At 38.3% G+C, this 19,512-nt stretch overlaps 1 protein-coding gene across 2 annotated transcripts in view; it reads left to right on the forward strand.

The window, feature by feature from the left end:
• GMPS (guanine monophosphate synthase) overlaps positions 1–19,512 on the forward strand; it is a 101,508-nt gene that overhangs the window by 51,425 nt on the left and 30,571 nt on the right. For both annotated transcript variants that reach the window (XM_065876171.1, XM_065876172.1), the window contains exons 5-7: positions 432–535; positions 12,223–12,416; positions 12,818–12,983. In XM_065876171.1, the coding sequence (XP_065732243.1) occupies positions 432–535; positions 12,223–12,416; positions 12,818–12,983 (464 nt within the window). The remainder of the gene's footprint in view (positions 1–431; positions 536–12,222; positions 12,417–12,817; positions 12,984–19,512) is intronic.

Here is a 19,512-nt window from a genome sequence, read left to right on the forward strand (position 1 = left end):
CATCTCACTGCTGTGGCCTCTCCCGTTGCGGAGCACAGGCTCCGGACGCGCAGGCTCAGCGGCCATGGCTCACGGGCCCAGCCTCTCCGCGGCACGTGGGATCTTCCCGGACCGGGGCACAAACCCGTGCTCCCTGCACTGGCAGGCGGACTCTCCACCACTGCGCCACCAGGGAAGCCTGAGAGTGGATCTTAAATGCTCTCACCACACACAGAAAATGGTAACTGTGTGAGGTGGTAGATATGTTAACTAACTTTTACTATAGTAATCATTTCACAATATATATGTATATGAAATCATCACATTGTACACCTTAAACTTAACATAATGTTATATATGTTATAATGTCTCAATAAAGCTAGAAAAAAAGCAAAAGAATCCATTAATCATTTCTAATAATTAAGCTATTTGTGTATTTTATTTTTTATTAGGGGCCTTCAGAAGGAAGAAATTGTTTTGCTTACCCATGGAGATAGTGTAGACAAAGTAGCCGATGGATTCAAGGTTGTGGCACGTTCTGGGAATATTGTGGCAGGTAAAAATTCTAAAACTTTTGCAGATTTCATTGTAAAAAATTTATCTGAGAAGGCTATAAGCATATGTTTCTATATGAAGTACTGTTTTTGATGTTTCTTATGCTTTTAAAGATATTGTAAATGTCATAGGGTCAACCATTAATTTATGAAGGATATTTAATATTAGAAGGATTATCTAGAAGTCACTTACTAGTTTGCTCTGAAATACTTTTAAAAATATTTATTCTATTATGTTTTCCAGATATAAAATACAGCTATTACAACTCAGGAAAAATTTGAGAACTATTTACCTCTCCAGCATGCTGTATTCATAACTGTCCTTTTTTTATGCTTTTCTTAGGTATATATAGGCATGTATCTTGGATGCTATGAAACACCAGACTAAGCATTCAGGGCATTTCTCTGAACTAGGGTTGGCAGACTATTACCTGTGGGTCAAATCCAGCCTGTAGCCTGTTTTTGTATGTTTAGAAACTAAGAATGATTTTTACATTATTAAAGGGTTATAATAAACAACAGGGACTATATGTATGTGTCCCACCAAGCTTAAAGCTTACACTGTCTAACCCTTTGTAGGAAGTTTGCCAACGCATGCTCTAAACCATTTTTTGTTCTCTGTTTTTTTGAGGAAGAGGAGTTAATTTTCTGGCAATTTGTGATTTTTTTTTTCTTTTACTTGCTTACTTGAATAATTGTAATGTAAATAATCACTGGTAATCCTGGATATCTGCAAAAGCAAAAAGTGAGGTTATCAATAAAGTTCTTGTTTGATACGCTACACCTAAAAAGTTGAAAAAAAATGTGTAATGGATAAATTGAATTGAGTACTCTACCTGCAGTTACTTAACAGATTAATGTATTAGCATAGGAATTATCAGGAATGGTTTTTATATTGACGGGTTTTTATTTCGTATATGAGATCAATAGTGGTAGATGAGCTTATGTATTTTAATTCATTCAACAAATATCTGAGTACCCACATGTGCTGGGCACAGTTCTAGGTGCCAGTGAACAGAATGGACAAAACCTCTGTTTAATGTTATAGTTGGTGAGGGTGGAGATGGGGGAGAGGTGGGACAGACAGAACACAGATAAATACAAAATAAGTCGGGTGTTGGACATGTTTAAATGTACTGAAAAAATAAATAGAAGAGAAGAGTGTTGTGGAATGTGTGGTTAGGACTGTTACTGTTTTAGATAGGGTATTCAGAGATGGAGATGGTGTTCCTATTAGATGATATGAGACATGGAGGAAGTAAGTGCTGACCCTTTTGGATATTTAGGGAAAGAGTAAATAGCAGTACAGAGTTCCTGGGATGGGACCTTGTTTAAGGAACAGCAAGGAAGCCACATGGTTACAGCAGAGTAAGCATGGAGTGTGTGGTAGAAGATGAGATCAGAGAGGTTGTTGGGAACCAGAACACCAGGACTTTTGAGGCCACTGTGAAAATGTTGGCTTTACTCATAGTGAGGTGGAGTTTTGAACAAAGGAGAGAGAGACACAATCTGATTTTAGGATTACCCTGGCTACAGTGAGGAGAAAAGAGACCGTTAAATGTAGAAGCAGAGACCAGCCAGAAATCTATGGTAGTAATCAGGAAAGGAGACTAAGGAACTGGGTAGTAGAGGTAGAAGTGCTTAGGAGTGATTGGTTCTCATATAGATCTTGTACATATTTTGTTAGATTTATACCAAAGTATTTCATTGGGGGGGGACGTGCTAATGTTAATTGTATTGTATTTTTAATTTAAATTCCACTTGTTTATTGCTAGTATATAGGAAGGCAATGAACTCTTGTATGTTAACCTCGTATCTGGCAACTTTGTTGTAATCATTTATTAGTTCTATTTCCTTTTCTTGTCCTATGGCATTAGCTAGGACTTTTATTATGATGTTGAAAAGCAATGGTGAGAGGGAACATCCTTACTTTGTTCCTGATCTTAGTGGGAAAGTTTTGAGTTTCTCATGGTTAGGTATGATCTTAGCTGTAGGCTGTAGAAGATAGTCTTTATCAAATTGATGTCTCCCTCTATTTCTAGTCTCATGAGAGTTTTAATCATGAATGGGCATTTGGATATATTTCATATGCTTTTTCTGCATCTATTGATATGATCATGTAATTTTTCTTCTTTAGCCTATTGATGTGATGGATTACAGTAATTGGCTCTATTTCTGACAGAAGGATGTTGAAGTATCTTAACTACAGTAGTTGATTCATGTATTTCTCCCTATAATTATATCAGTTTTTACCTCATCTATTTTGATGCTTTCCTGTTAGGTGCATATGCATTAAGGATTATTATGTCTTCTTTAGGAATGAACCCCTTTATCATTATATATATGCTCCTCTTTAACCCTGATAACTTTTCTTGGCTGAAGTCTGCTCTGTTTGACATTAATGTATCTACTCATGCTATCTTATAATTAGTGTTATCATGATATATCATTCTCCATCCATTTACTTTTGATCTGTGTCTTTAAAGTGGATTTCTTGTAGACAACATATATAGTTAGGTTTTCTTCTTGATCCACTATGACAACCTGTGTCTTTTAATTGATGCATTTAGACTATTGGAGTTTAAAGTGATTATTGATAGTGTTGGATTAATATCTACCATATCTGTTACTGTTTATTTGTTGTCCTTGTTCTTTGTTCATATTTTTATCTTCTGTTCTTTTTCTGCCTTTTGTGGTTTTAATTGAGCATTTTATGTGATCCCATTTTCTCTTTTCTGCGTATCAGTTCTATTTCTTTTTTTTACTTTTTTAAGAAAAAGTTGCCCTAGATTTTACAATATACATTTACAACTAACCCAAATTCTCTTTGAAATAACACTGTACCACTTCACAAGTAGTGTACCTTATAATAACAAAATAAACCTAATTCTTTCCTCTCATCCCTTGTACATTGCTGTCAGTTCATTTCACTTATAAGTAAGCATGAATAAGCATATCTATCTATAAGCATACATAATTGTATCACTGTTGCTATTATTCTGAATACAGTTATCTGTTACATCAATTAGGAAGAAGAAAATTTTAATTTTACCTTTACTCCTGCTCTGATGCTCTTTTTTATGTAGATCCAAGTTTCTGATCTTTATCATTTTCCTTCTCTCTAAAGAACTTTGTTTTTGAATTTTATTTTGTTTATTTTTTTTATACAGCAGGTTCTTATTAGTTATCTATTTTATGCATATTAGTGTATACATTGTCAATCCCAATCTCCCAATTCATCCCCCCCACCACCACTTTCCCCCCTTGGTTTCAATACGTTGGTTCTCTACATCTGTGTCTTTTTTAATGTTTTTTTTTTTGTTGTTTTGTTTTTTTGCGGTACTCAGGCCTCTCACCGCCATGGAGCACAGGCTCCGGACACGCAGGCCCAGCAGCCATGGCTCACGGGCCCAGCTGCTCTGCGGCACATGGGACCCTCCTGGACCGGGGCACGAACCCACGTCCCCTGCACTGGCAGGCGGACTCCCAACCACTGCGCCACCAGGGAAGCCCACATCTGTGTCTTTATTTCTGCCATGCAAACCAATTCCTTGGTACCATTTTTCTAGGTTGCACATATATACATTATTATACAATACTTGTTGTTCTCTTTCTGACTTCACTCTGTATGACAGTCTCTACATCCATCCACATCTCTACAAATGGCCCAATTTCATTCCTTTTTATGGCTGAGTGTTCCATTGTATATATGTACCACATCTTCTTTATCCATTTGTCTGTCGATAGGTATTTAGGTTGCTTCCATGACCTGGCTATTGTAAATAGTGCTGCAATGAACATTGGGGTGCATGTGTCTTTTTGAATTATGGTTTTCTCTGGGTATGTGGCCAGTAATGGGATTGCTGGGTCATACAGTAGTTCTATTTTTAGTTTTTTAAGGAACCTCCATACTGTTCTCCATAGTGGCTGTATCAGTTTACATTCCTACCAACAGTGCAAGAGGGATCCCTTATCTCCACACCCTCTCCACCAGTTGCTGTTTGTAAATTTTCTGATGCCCATTCTAACTGGTGTGAGGTGATATCTCACTGCAGTTTTGATTTGCATTTCTCTAATAATTAGTGGTGTTGAGCAGCTTTTCATGAGCCTCTTGGCCATCTGCATGTCTTCTTTGGAGAAATGTCTATTTAGGTCTTCTGCCCATTTTTTAATTGGGTTGTTTGTTTTTTTTACTATTGAGCTGCATGAGCTGTTTATATATTTTGGAGATTAATCCTTTGTCCGTTGATTCATTTGCAAATATTTTCTCCCATTCTGAAGATTGTCTTTTTGTCTTGTTTATAGTTTCCTTTGTTGTGCAAAAGCTTTTAAGTTTCATTAGGTCCCATTTGTTTATTTTTGTTTTTATTTCCATTACTCTAGGAGGTGGGTCAAAAAAGTCATTGCTGTGATTTATGTCAAACAGTGTTCTTCTTATGTTTTCCTCTAAGATTTTTATAGTGTCCCATCTTACATTTAGGCCTCTAATCCATTTTGAGTTTATTTTTGTGTATGGAGTTAGGGAGTGTTCTAATTTCATTCTTTTTCTTTTTTTTTTTTTTTTCCTGATATGCGGGCCTCTCACTGTTGTGGCCTCTCCCATTGCGGAGCACAGGCTCCGGACGCACAGGCTCAGCGGCCATGGCTCACAGGCCTAGCCGCTCTGCGGCATGTGGGATCTGCCTGGACCAGGGCACGAACCTATGTCCCCTGCATCGGCAGGCAGACTCAACCACTGAGCCACCAGGGAAGCCCTAATTACATTCTTTTACATGTAGCTGTCCTGTTTTCCCAGCACCACTTATTGAAGAGGCTGTCTTTTCTCCATTGTATATTCTTGCCTCCTTTATCAAAGATAAGGTGACCATATGTGTGTGGGTTTATCTCTGGGTTTTTTATCCTGTTCCGTTGATCTATATTTCTGTTTTTGTGCCAGTACCATATTGTCTTGATTACTGTAGCTTTGTAGTATAGTCTGAAGTCAGGGATTGTGATTCTCCAGCTCTGTTTTTTTCCCTCAAGACTGCTTTGGCTATTCGGGGTCTTTTGTGTCTCCAAATTTTAAGTTTTATTGTTCTAGTTCTGTAAAAAATGCCACTGGTAATTTGATAGGAATTGCATTGAACCTGTAGATTGCCTTGGGTAGTACAGTCCTTTTCACAATATTGATTCTTCCATACCAAGAACATGGTATATCTCTGCATGTGTTTGTGTCATCTTTGATTTCTTTCATCAGTGTCTTATAGTTTTCAGAGTACAGGTCTCTTAACTCCTTAGGCAGGGTTATTCCTAGGTATTTTATTCTGTTTGTTGCAGTGGTGAATGGGATTGTTTCCTTAATTTCTCTTTCTGATCTTTTGTTGTTAGTTTATAGGAATGCAAGAGATTTCTCTGCATTAATTTTGCATCCTGCAACTTTACCAGATTCATGCATTAGCTCTACTAGTTTTCTGCTGTCATCTCTAGGATTCTCTATGTGTAGTGTGTTATTTGCAAACAGTGGCAGTTTTACTTCTTCTTTTCCAATTTGTATTCCTTTTATTTCTTTTTCTTCTCTGATTGCCATGGCTAGGACTTCCAAAACTATGTTGAATAATAGTGGCGAGAGTGGATATCCTTCTCGTGTTCCTGATCTTAGAGGAAATGCTTTCATTTTTTCACCATTGAGAATGATGTTTGCTGTGGGTTTGTCATATTTGGCCTTTATTTTGTTGAGGTAGGTTCCCTCTGTGCCCACTTTCTGGATAGTTTTATCATATATGGGTGTTGAATTTTGTCAAAAGCTTTTTCTGCGTCTATTGAAATGATCATATGGTTTTTATTCTTCAGTTTGTTAATATGGTGTATCACATTGATTGATATGCATATATTGAAGAATCCTTGCATCCCTGGGATAAATCCCACTTGATCATGGGTGTATTATCCTTTTAATGTTTTGTTGAATTCTGTTTGCTAGTATTTTGTTGAGGATTTTTGCATCAGTATTCATCATTGATATTGGTCTGTAATTTTCTTTTTTTGTAGTATCTTTGTCTGGTTTTTGTATTAGGGTGATGGTGGCCTCATAGAATGAGTTTGGGATTGTTCCTTCCTCTGCAATTTTTTGGAAGACTTTGAGAGGAATGGGTGTTAGCTCTTCTCTAAATGTTTGATAGGATTCGCCTGTGAAGCCATCTGGACCTGGACTCTTCTTTGCTGGAAGGTTTTTAATCACAGTTTCAATTTCATTACTTGTGATTGGTCTGTTAATATTTTCTATTTCTTCCTGGTTCAGTCTTGGAAGGGTATATCCATGTCTTCCAGGTTGTCCATTTTATTGGTATGGAATTGCTTGTAGTAGACTTTTAGGATGCTTTGTATTTCTGCAGTGACTGTTGTAACTTCTCCATTTTCATTTCTAATTTTATTGATTTGAGTCCTCTCCCTCTTTTCCTTGATGAATCTGGCCAATGGTTTATCAACTTTGTTTATCTTCTTAAAGAACCAGCTTTTAGTTTTACTGATCTTGCTATTGTTTTCTTTGTTTCTATTTCATTTATTTATACTCTGATCTTGATGATTTCTTTCCTTCTACGAACTTTGGGTTTTGTTTGTTCTTCTTTTTCTGGTTCCTTTAGGTGTAAGGTTAGATTGTTTATTTGAGATTTTTCTTGTTTCTTGAGATAGGATTGTATTGCTATAAACTTCCCTCTTAGCACTGCTTTTGCTGCATCCCATAGGTTTTGGATCATTGTGTTTTCGTTGTCACTTGTCTCTAGGTACTTTTGTATTTCCTCTTTGATTCCTTAAGTGATCTCTTGGTTATTTAGTAACTTATTGTTTAGTCTCCACATGTTTGTGTTTTTTATGTTGTTTTTTTCCCCTGTAATTCATTTCTACTCTCATAGCATTGTGCTTGGAAAAGATATTGATATGATTTCAGTTTTCTTAAATTTACCAAGGCTCGATTTGTGACCCAAGATGTGATATATCCTGGAGAATGTTCCATGTGCAAATGAGAAGAAAGTGTAATCTGCTGTTTTGGATAGAATGTCCTGTAAATATCAATTAACTCTGTCTTGTCTATTGTGTCATTTAAAGCTTGTGTTTCCTTATTAATTTTCTGTCTGGATGATATGTCTATTCGTGTAAGTGAGTTGTTAAAGTCCCCCACTATTGTGTTACTGTGGATTTCTTCTTTTATAGCTGTTAGCAGTTACCTTACGTATTGGGGTGCTACTATGTTGGGTGCCTATAGATTTATAATGGTTAAATTTTCTTCTTGGATTGATCCCCCCTTGATCATCCTTCCTTGTCTCTTGTAACATTCTTTATTTTAAAGTTTGTTTTATGTGATACAAGTATTGCTACTCCTGCTTTCTTTTGATTTCCATTTACATGGAATATCTTTTTCTATCCCCTCACTTTCAGTCTGTATGTGTCTGTAGGTCTGATGTGAGTCTCTTGTAGACAGTATATATATGGGTCTTGCTCTTGTATCCATTCAGCGAGCCTGTGTCTTTTGGTTGGAGCATTTAATCCATTCACATTTAAGGTAATTATCGATATGTATGGTCCTATTAACATTTTCTTAATTGTTTTGGGTTTGTTTTTATAGGTCCTTTTCTTCTCTTATGTTTTCCACTTAGAGAAAGTTCCTTTAGCATTTGTTGTAGAGCTGCTTTGGTGGTGCTGAATTCTCTTACCTTTTGATTTCTCTGTCGAATCTGAATGAGATCCTTGCTGGCTAGAGTAATCTTGATTGTAGGTTCTTCCCTTTCATCACTTTAAACATGTCCTGCTACTCCCTTCTGGCTTGTAGAGTTTCTGCTGAGAAATCAGCTCTTAACCTTATGGGAGTTCCCTCGTATGTTCTTTTTCCCTTGTTGCTTTCAATAATTTTTCTTTGTCTTTAATTTTTCTCAAATTGATTATGTGTCTTGGCTTGTTTCTCCTTGGGTTTATCCTGCCTGGGACTCTGTGCTCTTCCTGGATTTGGATGGCTATTTCCTTTCCCATGTTAGGGAAGTTTTCAAGTATAATCTCTTCAAATATTTTCTTGGGTCCTTTCTCTCTCTGTTCTCCTTCTGGGACCCCTGTAATGCAAATGTTTTTGTGTTTAATGTTGTTCCAGAGGTCTCTTAGGCTGTCTTCATTTCTTTTCATTCTTTTTTCTTTATTCTGTTCTGCAGCAGTGAATTCCACCATTCTCTCTTCCAGGTCACTTATCCATTCTTCGACCTCAGTTATTCTGCTGTTGTTTCCTTCTCGTGTATTTTTCATTTCAGTTATTGTATTGTTCATATCTGTTTCTTTGTTCGTTAATTCTTCTAGGTGTTTGTTCTTTAATTCTTCTAGGTCTTAGTTAAACATTTTTGGATCTTCTCGATCTTTGCCTCCATTCATTTTCCGAGGTCCTGGATCATCTTCACTATCATTATTCTGAATTCCTCTTCTGGAAGGTTGCCTGTCTCCATTTAGTTGTTTTTCTGGGGTTTTATGTTGTTCCTTCATCTGGTACAAAGTCATTTGCCTTTTCATCCAATCTATCTTTCTGTGAATGTGGTTTTCCTTCCACAGGCTGCAGAATTGTAGATCTTCTTGCTTCTGCTGTCTGCCCTTTGGTGGATGAGGCTGTCTAAGTGTCTTGTGCAAGCTTCTTGATGGGATGCCCTGGTGATGGGTAGAGCTCTGTATTGCTCTGGTGGGCATAGCTCAGTAAAACTGTAATCTGCTTGTCTGCTGATGAGTGGGGCTGAGTTCCCTCCCTGTTGGTTTTTTGGCCTGAGTTGACTGAGCACTGGAGCCTTCCTGGCTCTTTGGTGGGGCTAATGGCAGACTCTGGGAGGGCTCAAGCCAAGGAATACTTCCCAGAGCTTCTGTTGTCAGTGTCCTTGTGCCTATGGTGAGCCACAGCCACCCCCCACCTCTGCAGGAGACCTTCCAACACTAGCAGGTAGGTCTGGTTCAGTCTCCTGTGGGTCACTGCTCCTTCCCCTGGGTCCCGACGTGCACACTACTTAGTGTGTGCCCTCCAAGAGTGGAGTCTCTTGTTTCTTCCAGTCCTGTCAAAGTCCTGCAGTCAAATCACGCTAGCCTTCAATGTCTGATTCTCTAGGAATTCCTCCTCCCATTGCCATACCCCCAGGTTGGGAAGCCTGACGTGGGGCTCAGAACCTTCACTCCAGTGGGTGGACTTCTGTGGTGTAATTGTCCTCCAGTTTGTGAGTCACCCACCTTGCAGTTACGGGATTTGATTTTATTGTGATTGCGCCCCTCCTACCATCTCATTGTGGCTTCTCCTTTTTCTTTGGATGTGGGGTATCTTTTTTGGTGAGTTCCAGTGTCTTCCTGCCAATTATTGTTCAGCAGTTAGTTGTGATTCCAGTGCTCTTGCAAGAGGGAGTGAGTGCACATCCTTCTGCTCCACCATCTTTTTTGTTTGTTTGTTTTGTTTTGTTTTGTTTTTGCGGTACGCGGGCCTCTCACTGTTGTGACCTCTCCCGTTGCGGAGCACAGGCTCTGGACGCGCAGGCTCAGTGGCTATGGCTCACGGGGCCAGCCACTCTGTGGCATGTGGGGTCTTCCCAGGCCAGGGCACGAACCCACGTCCCCTGCATCGGCAGGCGGACTCTCAACTACTGCACCACCAGGGAAGCCCTGCTCCACAATCTTGAACCAATCTTCCTAAAGAACTTCTTTTAATATTTCTTGCAAGGTAGAAATGGCCTCAATTTTTGTTCATTTGAGAAAGTTTTTTATTTTTCTTGCATTTTTGAAGGGTAGTTTCTCAGGACACAGAATTTTAGGGTGGTGGGTTTTTTTCTTCCAACTTTTTTTAAAATTTAAGTTTTCCAGCTTTATTGAGATATATTTGACAAAACTGTAAAATATTTAAAGGGTACAATGTGATGATTTGATATACATTGTGTAAGGTTTTTTCCCCTCTGAGTTAATTAACCCATCCATCGGCTCACATACAGTTGATCCTTGAAAAACACGGTTTTGAACTGTGTGGGTCAACTTATATGTGGATTTTTTTTTGCTAAATATTTCCTTCAGTACTATGTGATGTGTGGTTGGTTGAAACTGTGGATGTGGAATTGCAGATCCAGAGGGCTGACTGTAAAGTTATATGTAGATTTTTGACTGCACAAAGGATAGGTAACCCTAAGCCTTGGATTGTTCAAGGGTCAACTGTATTTACTTTTTTTTGGTGAGAACATTTAATTTCTACTCTCTTAACACTGTATTGGATCACTGAAATTTGCTATCAGCTATAGTCACCATATTATACATTAGATCCTCAGACCTTATTCATCTTAAACCCAAGAATTTGTACTCTTTAACCAACCTCTCCCTATTCCCCTCGTCCCCCAGTCCCTAGGTCACCACTTTTATACTTTGCCACTTTTGATAGAGATTGAATTGAATCTGTAGATTACTTTGGTGAGAATTGACATTTTAATAGTAGTAATTCCTCTAATCTATGAACATGGAATATCTTTTTATTTGTTCCTTCCTCAGTTTCTTTCATCAAGGTCTTACAATGTTCAGTGTACAGATCTTTGACCTTTTTGGTTAAATTTATTCCTAAGTGTTTTATTCTTTTTGATTTTGTTGATGGCAATGTTTTCTTAATTTTTCCTGCTGACAGTTTGTTGTTAGTACACACACAATTGATTTCTGTAGGTTGGTTTTCTTTTCTGCAAGCTTGCTGAAATAATTTATTAGTTCTAACAGCATTTTGTTAGAATCTCTAGGGTTTCCTAGAGACAGTGTTGTGGCATCTGCAGAGACAGTTTTACTTATTCGTTTTCAATTTGGATGATTTTATTTCTTTTTTCTAGCCTGACTGGTCTGGCTAGGATGTCCAATACTTTGTTGAATTCTTGTTTTGTTCCTGATCTTAGAGGAGAAGCTTTTCACCACTGAGTATGTTAATTGTGGACTTGTTGTATATGACCTTTATTATGTTGAGGTACGTTCCTTCTCTACCAGTTTGTTGAGAGTTTTTATCATGTATGATGTTGAATTTTATCTTTTGCTTTTTTTGTATCTATTGAGATGACCATATTATTTTTATCCCTCATTTTGTTAATGTGATATATAACACTGATTGTCAGATGTTGAAACCCTGGAATAATATCTCAGAGCCATAGATATGGGGTAGTACATGTCTATGTAAAACATTTAGCCCAATATCTGCTGCTTTATAGATAATAAAGTATCAGAAACACATTAATCAAGTCAATGAAGTTATATTTGGTTAATAGTACCCAAGAAAGAAACATTTAGAATATTCTGATGGGTTTAATGTATGAGGATTTTCTAATATAGAAAATTGGTACCTGCACATTGCATGTGAAGGCATATGGGACTGAGATCTAAAATCGAGTTATCACTGCATTAAATAGATAAGACAATTGCAGTAACCTAGGTAGAGAACTGAGGGTACTGTGAATTATCTCTGTAGGACTTATTTCAAGGTCATGTAGTTCATTAATTGCTGTATAAGGAAAGACCTTTATAAAGCTGTACCATGGCAATGTAGTTTTTATTTGTATTTCCCCCCCCATAGCTAAAAATCCACTAATTTGTATCAGTTTCCACGTTTATGGAGCAAGAAATTGTGAGAAATTACTGTGGGTTCTGGTTGAGTCTGTTCAATAGGAAAAAATTTTAATTTATGATTATTTTCCCTATAAAGGTATAGCAAATGAATCTAAAAAATTATATGGAGCCCAGTTCCACCCTGAAGTTGGCCTTACAGAAAATGGGAAAGTAATACTGAAAAATTTCCTCTTCGACATAGCTGGGTGCAGTGGGACCTTCACTGTGCAGAACAGAGAACTTGAGTGCATTCGAGAGATCAGAGAGAGAGTCGGCACATCAAAAGTTTTGGTAAGCAATTTATATTTGAAAGTCTATAAATTTATGTCAGTGATATTAGAACTCAGAGTTAGCTTACTCAGCATAGCCCTTAAATTTTGACTGGGTGATCATGTGCTTTTGAGTTGCACTGTTTCAGTGTGTTCTTTCAGTTACCATACATACCTTTCGTACAGACAGTGGTTTTTTGTTTTTGTTTTGTTGTTTTGTTTTTTTTGGCTGTGCTCCACAGCTTGTGGAATTTTAGTTCCCCGACCAGGGATTGAACCTGGGTCCTTGGCAGTAAGCATGGAGTCCTTACCACTGGACCGCCAGGGAATTCCCCAAACAGTGTTTTTAGGTAGTGATTTAAGCTGATAACTTAGCTTCTTTTTCCTTATTCTACTCAGTTGACTTTTCATTTCACCCTGTAGGTTTTGCTCAGTGGTGGAGTAGACTCAACAGTTTGTACAGCTTTGTTGAATCGTGCTTTGAACCAAGAGCAAGTCATTGCTGTGCACATTGATAATGGCTTTATGAGAAAACGAGAAAGTCAGTCTGTTGAAGAGGCCCTCAAAAAGCTTGGAATTCAAGTCAAAGGTATTGAACTCCAGAAAAGTTAATTTACATGTCAGAACTTGTTTAATCAAATCTAGCATATGATTAAGTGAGCACACTGCCTTAACTAAGTACAGTTTTCCCACTAAGCTTATGGTTGAAACTGTTTTTTATTTTTACCTTGTAATTGCTTTTGGTTCAAGAGGGGTCACAATATAAATTTGGAAACTTGATTACTCCTAATGTTATATATAGATCAGTAAGTTACCTTTTTCCAGCTACTATTCTGTTCTTTCTGTTCATCTTCTTAGGCCTTAACTGCTTTTACATTTGTGGATATCTGTTATACTTTAAAAACACAAGATGTAAGCAATAGCTATAATGAAATTAAGTCAGTAGTTTAATGATATAAACTACATATTATTGATTTAAGTGGAATTGATGCCAAAAGGTTGAGTATAAAATGAAGAGTTGTAGTTAAACATGAAGTAAAGATGAGTCTACTTCTTTCTCCTTTGGAAACGTCACTAAAATAACAGTACAGGCATAAAACAAGTATAATGCCAGAAGAATGAGGAATAGGGAGAAGGTAATAGCAGTCTGATGGTTTCAACAAAATGTTGGAAAGTGAAAAGCAGATGGATTATGCAGATTTTGTCCGTTAAGCTAATGAAGCTTAAATTTCAGTACTGCTCACTAGCCAAGCCTTTACCAAACTCTGGGGAAGGAACCTAGTAGTGTCTTCTCATAGTTAGTTACAATTTTTTTTTTTTTTTTTTTTTTTGCTGTACGCGGGCCTCTCACTGTTGTGGCCTCTCCCGCTGCGGAGCACAGGCTCCGGACGCGCAGGCTCAGCAGCCATGGCTCACGGGCCCAGCCGCTCCGTGGCATGTGGGATCCTCCCAGACCGGGGCACAAACCTGCGTCCCCTGCATCGGCAGGCGGACTCTCAACCACTGCGCCACCAGGGAAGCCCCGTTAGTTACAATTTTTATGCAATTTGCAAGTAAGATATTTTAATAATTTGCCGTTAATTTATTTTATTTTTATTTATTTATTTATTTATATTGATTATATAAGGAATTAGGGGCTATTAAGGTTTTTTCTTTTCTTCCAAAGCTTTAGCTAGTTGCCTCAATGTAATTTCTCATAAATTAACTCCAGTATGTAAAATAGTACCAAACTGTTTTAATCATGACAGTTTCATAGTACATTTTAATCTATGGTTGGATTTATGTCCTTTCATTACTATATTTTCTCAGAATTTTCTGGGATATTGTTTTATGTACATTCTTCGAGAAAATATTTAGTGTTATTTGTCAATTGGCTGTTAATTTAGATTCCTTTTTCTTTCCACTCTAACTTGCTCTCTTTTGGGTGGGTTTGTAGTGGCTGCAGGCATTTTGGGATTACACTAAGAAAACGTTGAGTTGGGGATACATTTAGTCTGGGTTTGGTGCTATATTTGTGATTTGCAGTGTTTCTGTGTATAGTTTGTGTTAGCCGTGGTAGTATTAACTTGTGATTTTTAAAAATGCCTGATTTGTTATTCTTTTTTTTAATACATCTTTATTGGAGTATAATTGCTTTACAATGGTGTGTTAGTTTCTGCTTTATAACAAAGTGAAACAGTTAAACATGTACATATGTTCCCATATTTCTTCCCTCTTGTGTCTCCCACCCTCCCTATCCCACCCCTCTACGTGGTCACAAAGCACTGAGCTGATGTACCTGTGCTATGTGGCTGCTTCCCACTAGCTATCTGTTTTACGTTTGGTAGTGTATATATGTCCATGGCACTCTCTCACTTTGTCACAGAATACCCTTCCCCCTCCCCATATCCTCAAGTCCATTCTCTAGTAGGTCTGTGTCTTTATTCCTGTCTTACCCCTAGGTTCTTCATGACATTTTTTATTTAATTCCATATATATGGGTTAGCATATGGTACTTGTCTTTGTCTTTCTGACTTAGTTCATTCTGTATGACAGACTCTAGGTCCATCCACCTCATTACAAATAGCTCAATTTCATTTCTTTTTATGGCTGAGTAATATTCCATTGTATATATGTGCCACATCTTGTGTATCCATTCATCCGATGATGGACACTTAGGTTGTTTCCATCTCCTGGCTATTGTAAATAGAGCTGCAATGAACATTTTGGTACATGACTCTTCTTGCATTATGGTTCTCTCAGGGTATATGCTCAGCAGTGGGATTGCTGGGTCATATGGTAGTTCTATTTGTAGTTCTTAAGGAACTTCCATACTGTTCTCCATAGTGGTTGTACCAATTCACATTTCCACCAGCAGTGCAAGAGTGTTCCCTTTTCTCCACACCCTCTCCAGCATTTATTGTTTGTAGACTTTTTGATGATGGCCATTCTGACTGGTGTGAGATGATATCTCATTGTAGTTTTGATTTGCATTTCTCTAATGATTAATGATGTTGAGCATTCTTTCATGTGTTTGTTGGCAGTCTGTATATGTTCTTTGGAGAAATGTCTATTTAGGTCTTCTGCCCATTTTTGGATTGGGTTGTTTGTTTTTTTGTTATTGAGCTGCATGAGCTGCTTATAAATTTTGGAGATGAATCCTTTGTCAGTTGCTTCATTTGCAAATATTTTCTCCCATTCTGAGGGTTGTCTTTTGGTCTTGTTTATGGTTTCCTTTGCTGTGCAAAAGCTTTGAAGTTTCATTAGGTCCCATTTGTTTATTTTTGTTTTTATTTCCATTTCTATAGGAGATGGGTCAAAAAGGATCTTGCTGTGATTTATGTCATAGAGTTTTCTGCCTATGTTTTCCTCTAAGAGTTTGATAGTTTCTGGCCTTACATTTAGGTCTTTAATCCATTTTGAGCTTATTTTTGTGTATGGTGTTAGGGACTGATCTAATCTCATACTTTTACATGTACCTATCCAGTTTTCCCAGCACCACTTATGAAGAGGCTGTCCTTTCTCCACTGTACATTCCTGCCTCCTTTATCAAAGACAAGGTGACCATATGTGCGTGGGTTTATCTCTGGGCTTTCTATCCTGTTCCACTGATCTATCTTTCTGTTTTTGTGCCTGTACCATACTGTCTTGATTACTGTAGCTTTGTAGTATAGTCTGAAGTCAGGGAGCCTGAATTCCTCCAGCTCCTTTTTTCGTTCTCAAGATTGCTTTGGCTATTTGGGGTCTTGTGTTTCCATACAAGTTGTGAAATTTTTTGTTCTAGTTCTGTGAAAAATGCCCGTGGTAGTTTGATAGGGATTGCATTCAATCTGTAGATTGCTTTGAGTTGTAGAGTCAATTTCACAATGTTGAATCTGCCAATCCAAGAACATGGTATATCTCTCCATCTATTTGTATCATCTTTAATTTCTTTCATCAGTGTCTTATAATTTTCTGCATACAGGTCTTTTGTCTCCTTAGATAGGTTTATTCCTAGATATTTTATTCTATTTGTTGCAATGGTAAATGGGAGTGTTTTCTTGATTTCACTTTCAGATTTTTCATCATTAGTGTATAGGAATGCAAGAGATTTCTGTGCATTAATTTTGTATCCTGCTACTTTACTGAATTCATTGATTAGCTCTAGTAGTTTTCTGGTAGCATCTTTAGGATTCTCTATGTATAGTATCATGTCATCTGCAAACAGTGACAGCTTTACTTATTCTTTTCCGATTTGGATTCCTTTTATTTCCTTTTCTTCTCTTTTTGCTGTGGCTAAAACTTCCAAAACTACGTTGAATAAGAGTAGTGAGAGTGGGCAACCTTGTCTTGTTCCTGATCTTAGTGGAAATGCTTTCAGTTTCTCACCAATGATGACTATGTTGGCTGTGGGTTTGTCATATATGGCCTCTATTATGTTGAGGAAAGTTCCCTCTGTGCCTGCTTTCTGCAGGGTTTTTATCATAAATGGGTGTTGAATTTTGTCGAAAGCTTTCTCTGCATCTAGTGAGGAAGACCATATGGTTTTTCTCCTGCAATTTGTTAACATGGTATCTCACATTGATTGATTTGTGTATATTGAAGAATCCTTGCATTCCTGGAATAAACCCCACTTGATCATGGTGTGTGATCCATTTAATGTGCTATTGGATTCTGTTTGCTAGTATTTTTTGAGGATTTTTGCATCTATGTTCATCAGAGATATTGACCTCTAGTTTTCTTTCTTTGTGACATCCTTGTCTGGTTTTGGTATCAGGGTGATGGTGGCCATGTAGAATGAGATTGAGAGTGTTCCTCCCTCTGCTATATTTTGGAAGAGTTTGAGAAGGATAGGTGTTAGCTCCTCTCTAAATGTTTGAAAGAATTCACCTGTGAAGACATCTGGTCCTGGGCGTCTGTTTGTTGGAAGATTTTTTTTTTTTTTTTCGGTATGCGGGCCTCTCACTGTTGTGGCCTCTCCTGTTGTGAAGCACAGGCTCCGGACACGCAGGCTCAGTGGCCATGGCTCACAGGCCTAGACGCTCCACGGCATGTGGGATCTTCCTGGACCGGGGCACGAACCTGTGTCGCCTGCATCAGCAGGCACACTCTCAACAACTGCGTCACCAGGGAAACCCCAGTTCGCCCTTTTATGGCTGTTAGTTTTTGCCTTATGTATTGAGGTGCTCCTATGTTGGGTGCATAAATATTTACAATTGTTATATCTTCTTCGATCGATCCGTTGAGTATTATTTAGTGTCCTTCTTTGTCTCTTCTAATAGTCTTTATTTTAAAGTCTATTTTGTCTGATATGTGAATTGCTACTCTGGCATTCTTTTGTTTTCAATTTGCATGGAATATCTTTTTCCATCCCCTCACTTTCAGTCTGTATGTGTCTCTAGGCCTGAAGGCAGTCTCTTGTATACAGCATATATATGGGTCTTGTTTTTGTATCCATTCAGCCCATCTGTGTCTTTTGGTGGGAGCATTTAATCCATTTACATTTAAGGTAATTATCAATATGTACATCCCTATTCTCATTTTCTTAATTGTTTTGGGTTTGTTATTGTAGGTCTTTTCCTTCTCTTGTGTTTCTTGCCTAGAGAAGATCCTTTAGCATTTGTTTTAAAGCTGGTTTGGTGGTGCTGAACTCTCTCAGCTTTTGCTTGTCTGTAAAGGTTTTAATTTCTCCATCAAATCTGAATGAGATCCTTGCTGGGTAGAGTAATCTTGGTTGTAGGTTTTACTCCTTCATCACTTTAAATATGTCCTGCTACTCCCTTCTGGCTTGCAGAGTTTCTGCTGAAAGATCAGCTCTTAACCTTATGGGGATTCCCTTGTGTGTTATTTTTCCCTTGCTGCTTTTAATGTGTTTTCTTTGTATTTAACCTTTGACAGTTTGATTAATATGTGTCTTGGCATGTTTCTCCTTGGATTTATCCTGTATGGGACTCTCTGTGCTTCCTGGACTTGATTAACTATTTCCTTTCCCATATTAGGGAAGTTTTCAACTATAATCTCTTGAAATATTTCCTCAGTCCCTTTTTTTTTCTCTTCTTCTTCTGGGACCCCTATAATTCGAATGTTGGTGCATTTAATGTTGTCCCAGAGGTCTCTGAGACTGTCCTCAGTTCCTTTTATTCTTTTTTCTTTGATCTACTCTGCAGTAGTTATTTCCACTACTTTATCGTCCAGGTCACTTGTCCGTTCTTCTGCCTCAGTTATTCTGCTATTGATCCCTTCTAGAGTTTTCTTTTTGTTTTGTTTTGATTTTTTTGCGGTATGCGGGCCTCTCACTGCTGTGGCTTTTCCCACTGCAGAGCACAGGCTCCGGACGCGCGGGCCCAGCGGCCATGGCTCACGGGCCCAGCCGTTCCACAGCATGTGGGATCCTCTCGGACCGGGACAAAAACCCACGTCCCCTGCATCACCAGGTGGACTCAACCACTGCGCCATCAGGGAAGCCCTAGAGAATTTTTAATTTCATTTATTGTGTTCATCATTGCTTGTTTCGTCTTTAGTTCTTCTAGGTCCTTTTTAAATGTTTCTTGCATTTTCTGTATTCTGTTTCTAAGATTTTGGATCATGTTTACTGTCATTATTCTGAATTCTTTTTGAGGAAGACTGCCTCTTTCCTCTTCATTTGTTAGGTCTGGTGGGTTTTTATCTTGCTCCTTCATCAGCTGTGTGTTTTTCTATCTTCTCATTTTGCTTATCTTACTGTGTTTGGGGTCTCCTTTTTGCAGGCTGCAGGTTCGGAGTCCCGTTGTTTTTGGTGTCTGTCCCCAGTGGCTAAAGTTGGTTCAGTGGGTTGTGTAGGTTTCCTGGTGGAGGGCACTAGTGCCTGTGTTCTGGTGGATGAGGCTGGATCTTTTCTTTCTGGTGGGCAGGTCCACATCTGGTGGTGTGTTTTGGGGTGTCTGTGGACTTATTATGATTTTAGACAGCCTCTCTGCTAATGGGTGGGGTTGTGTTCCTGTCTTGCCAGTTGTTTGGTATAGGATGTCCAGCACTGTAGCTTGCTGGTCGTTGAGTGAAGCTGGGTGCTGGTGTTGAGATGGAGATCTCTGGGAGATTTTCACCGTTTGATATTACGTGGAGCTGGGAGGTCTCCTGTGGATCAGTGTCCTGAAGTTGGCTCTCCCACCTCAGAGGCACAG

The sequence above is a fragment of the Phocoena phocoena genome, chromosome 4 (genome assembly GCF_963924675.1).
Source record: "Phocoena phocoena chromosome 4, mPhoPho1.1, whole genome shotgun sequence".
Lineage (NCBI taxonomy): Eukaryota > Metazoa > Chordata > Mammalia > Artiodactyla > Phocoenidae > Phocoena > Phocoena phocoena.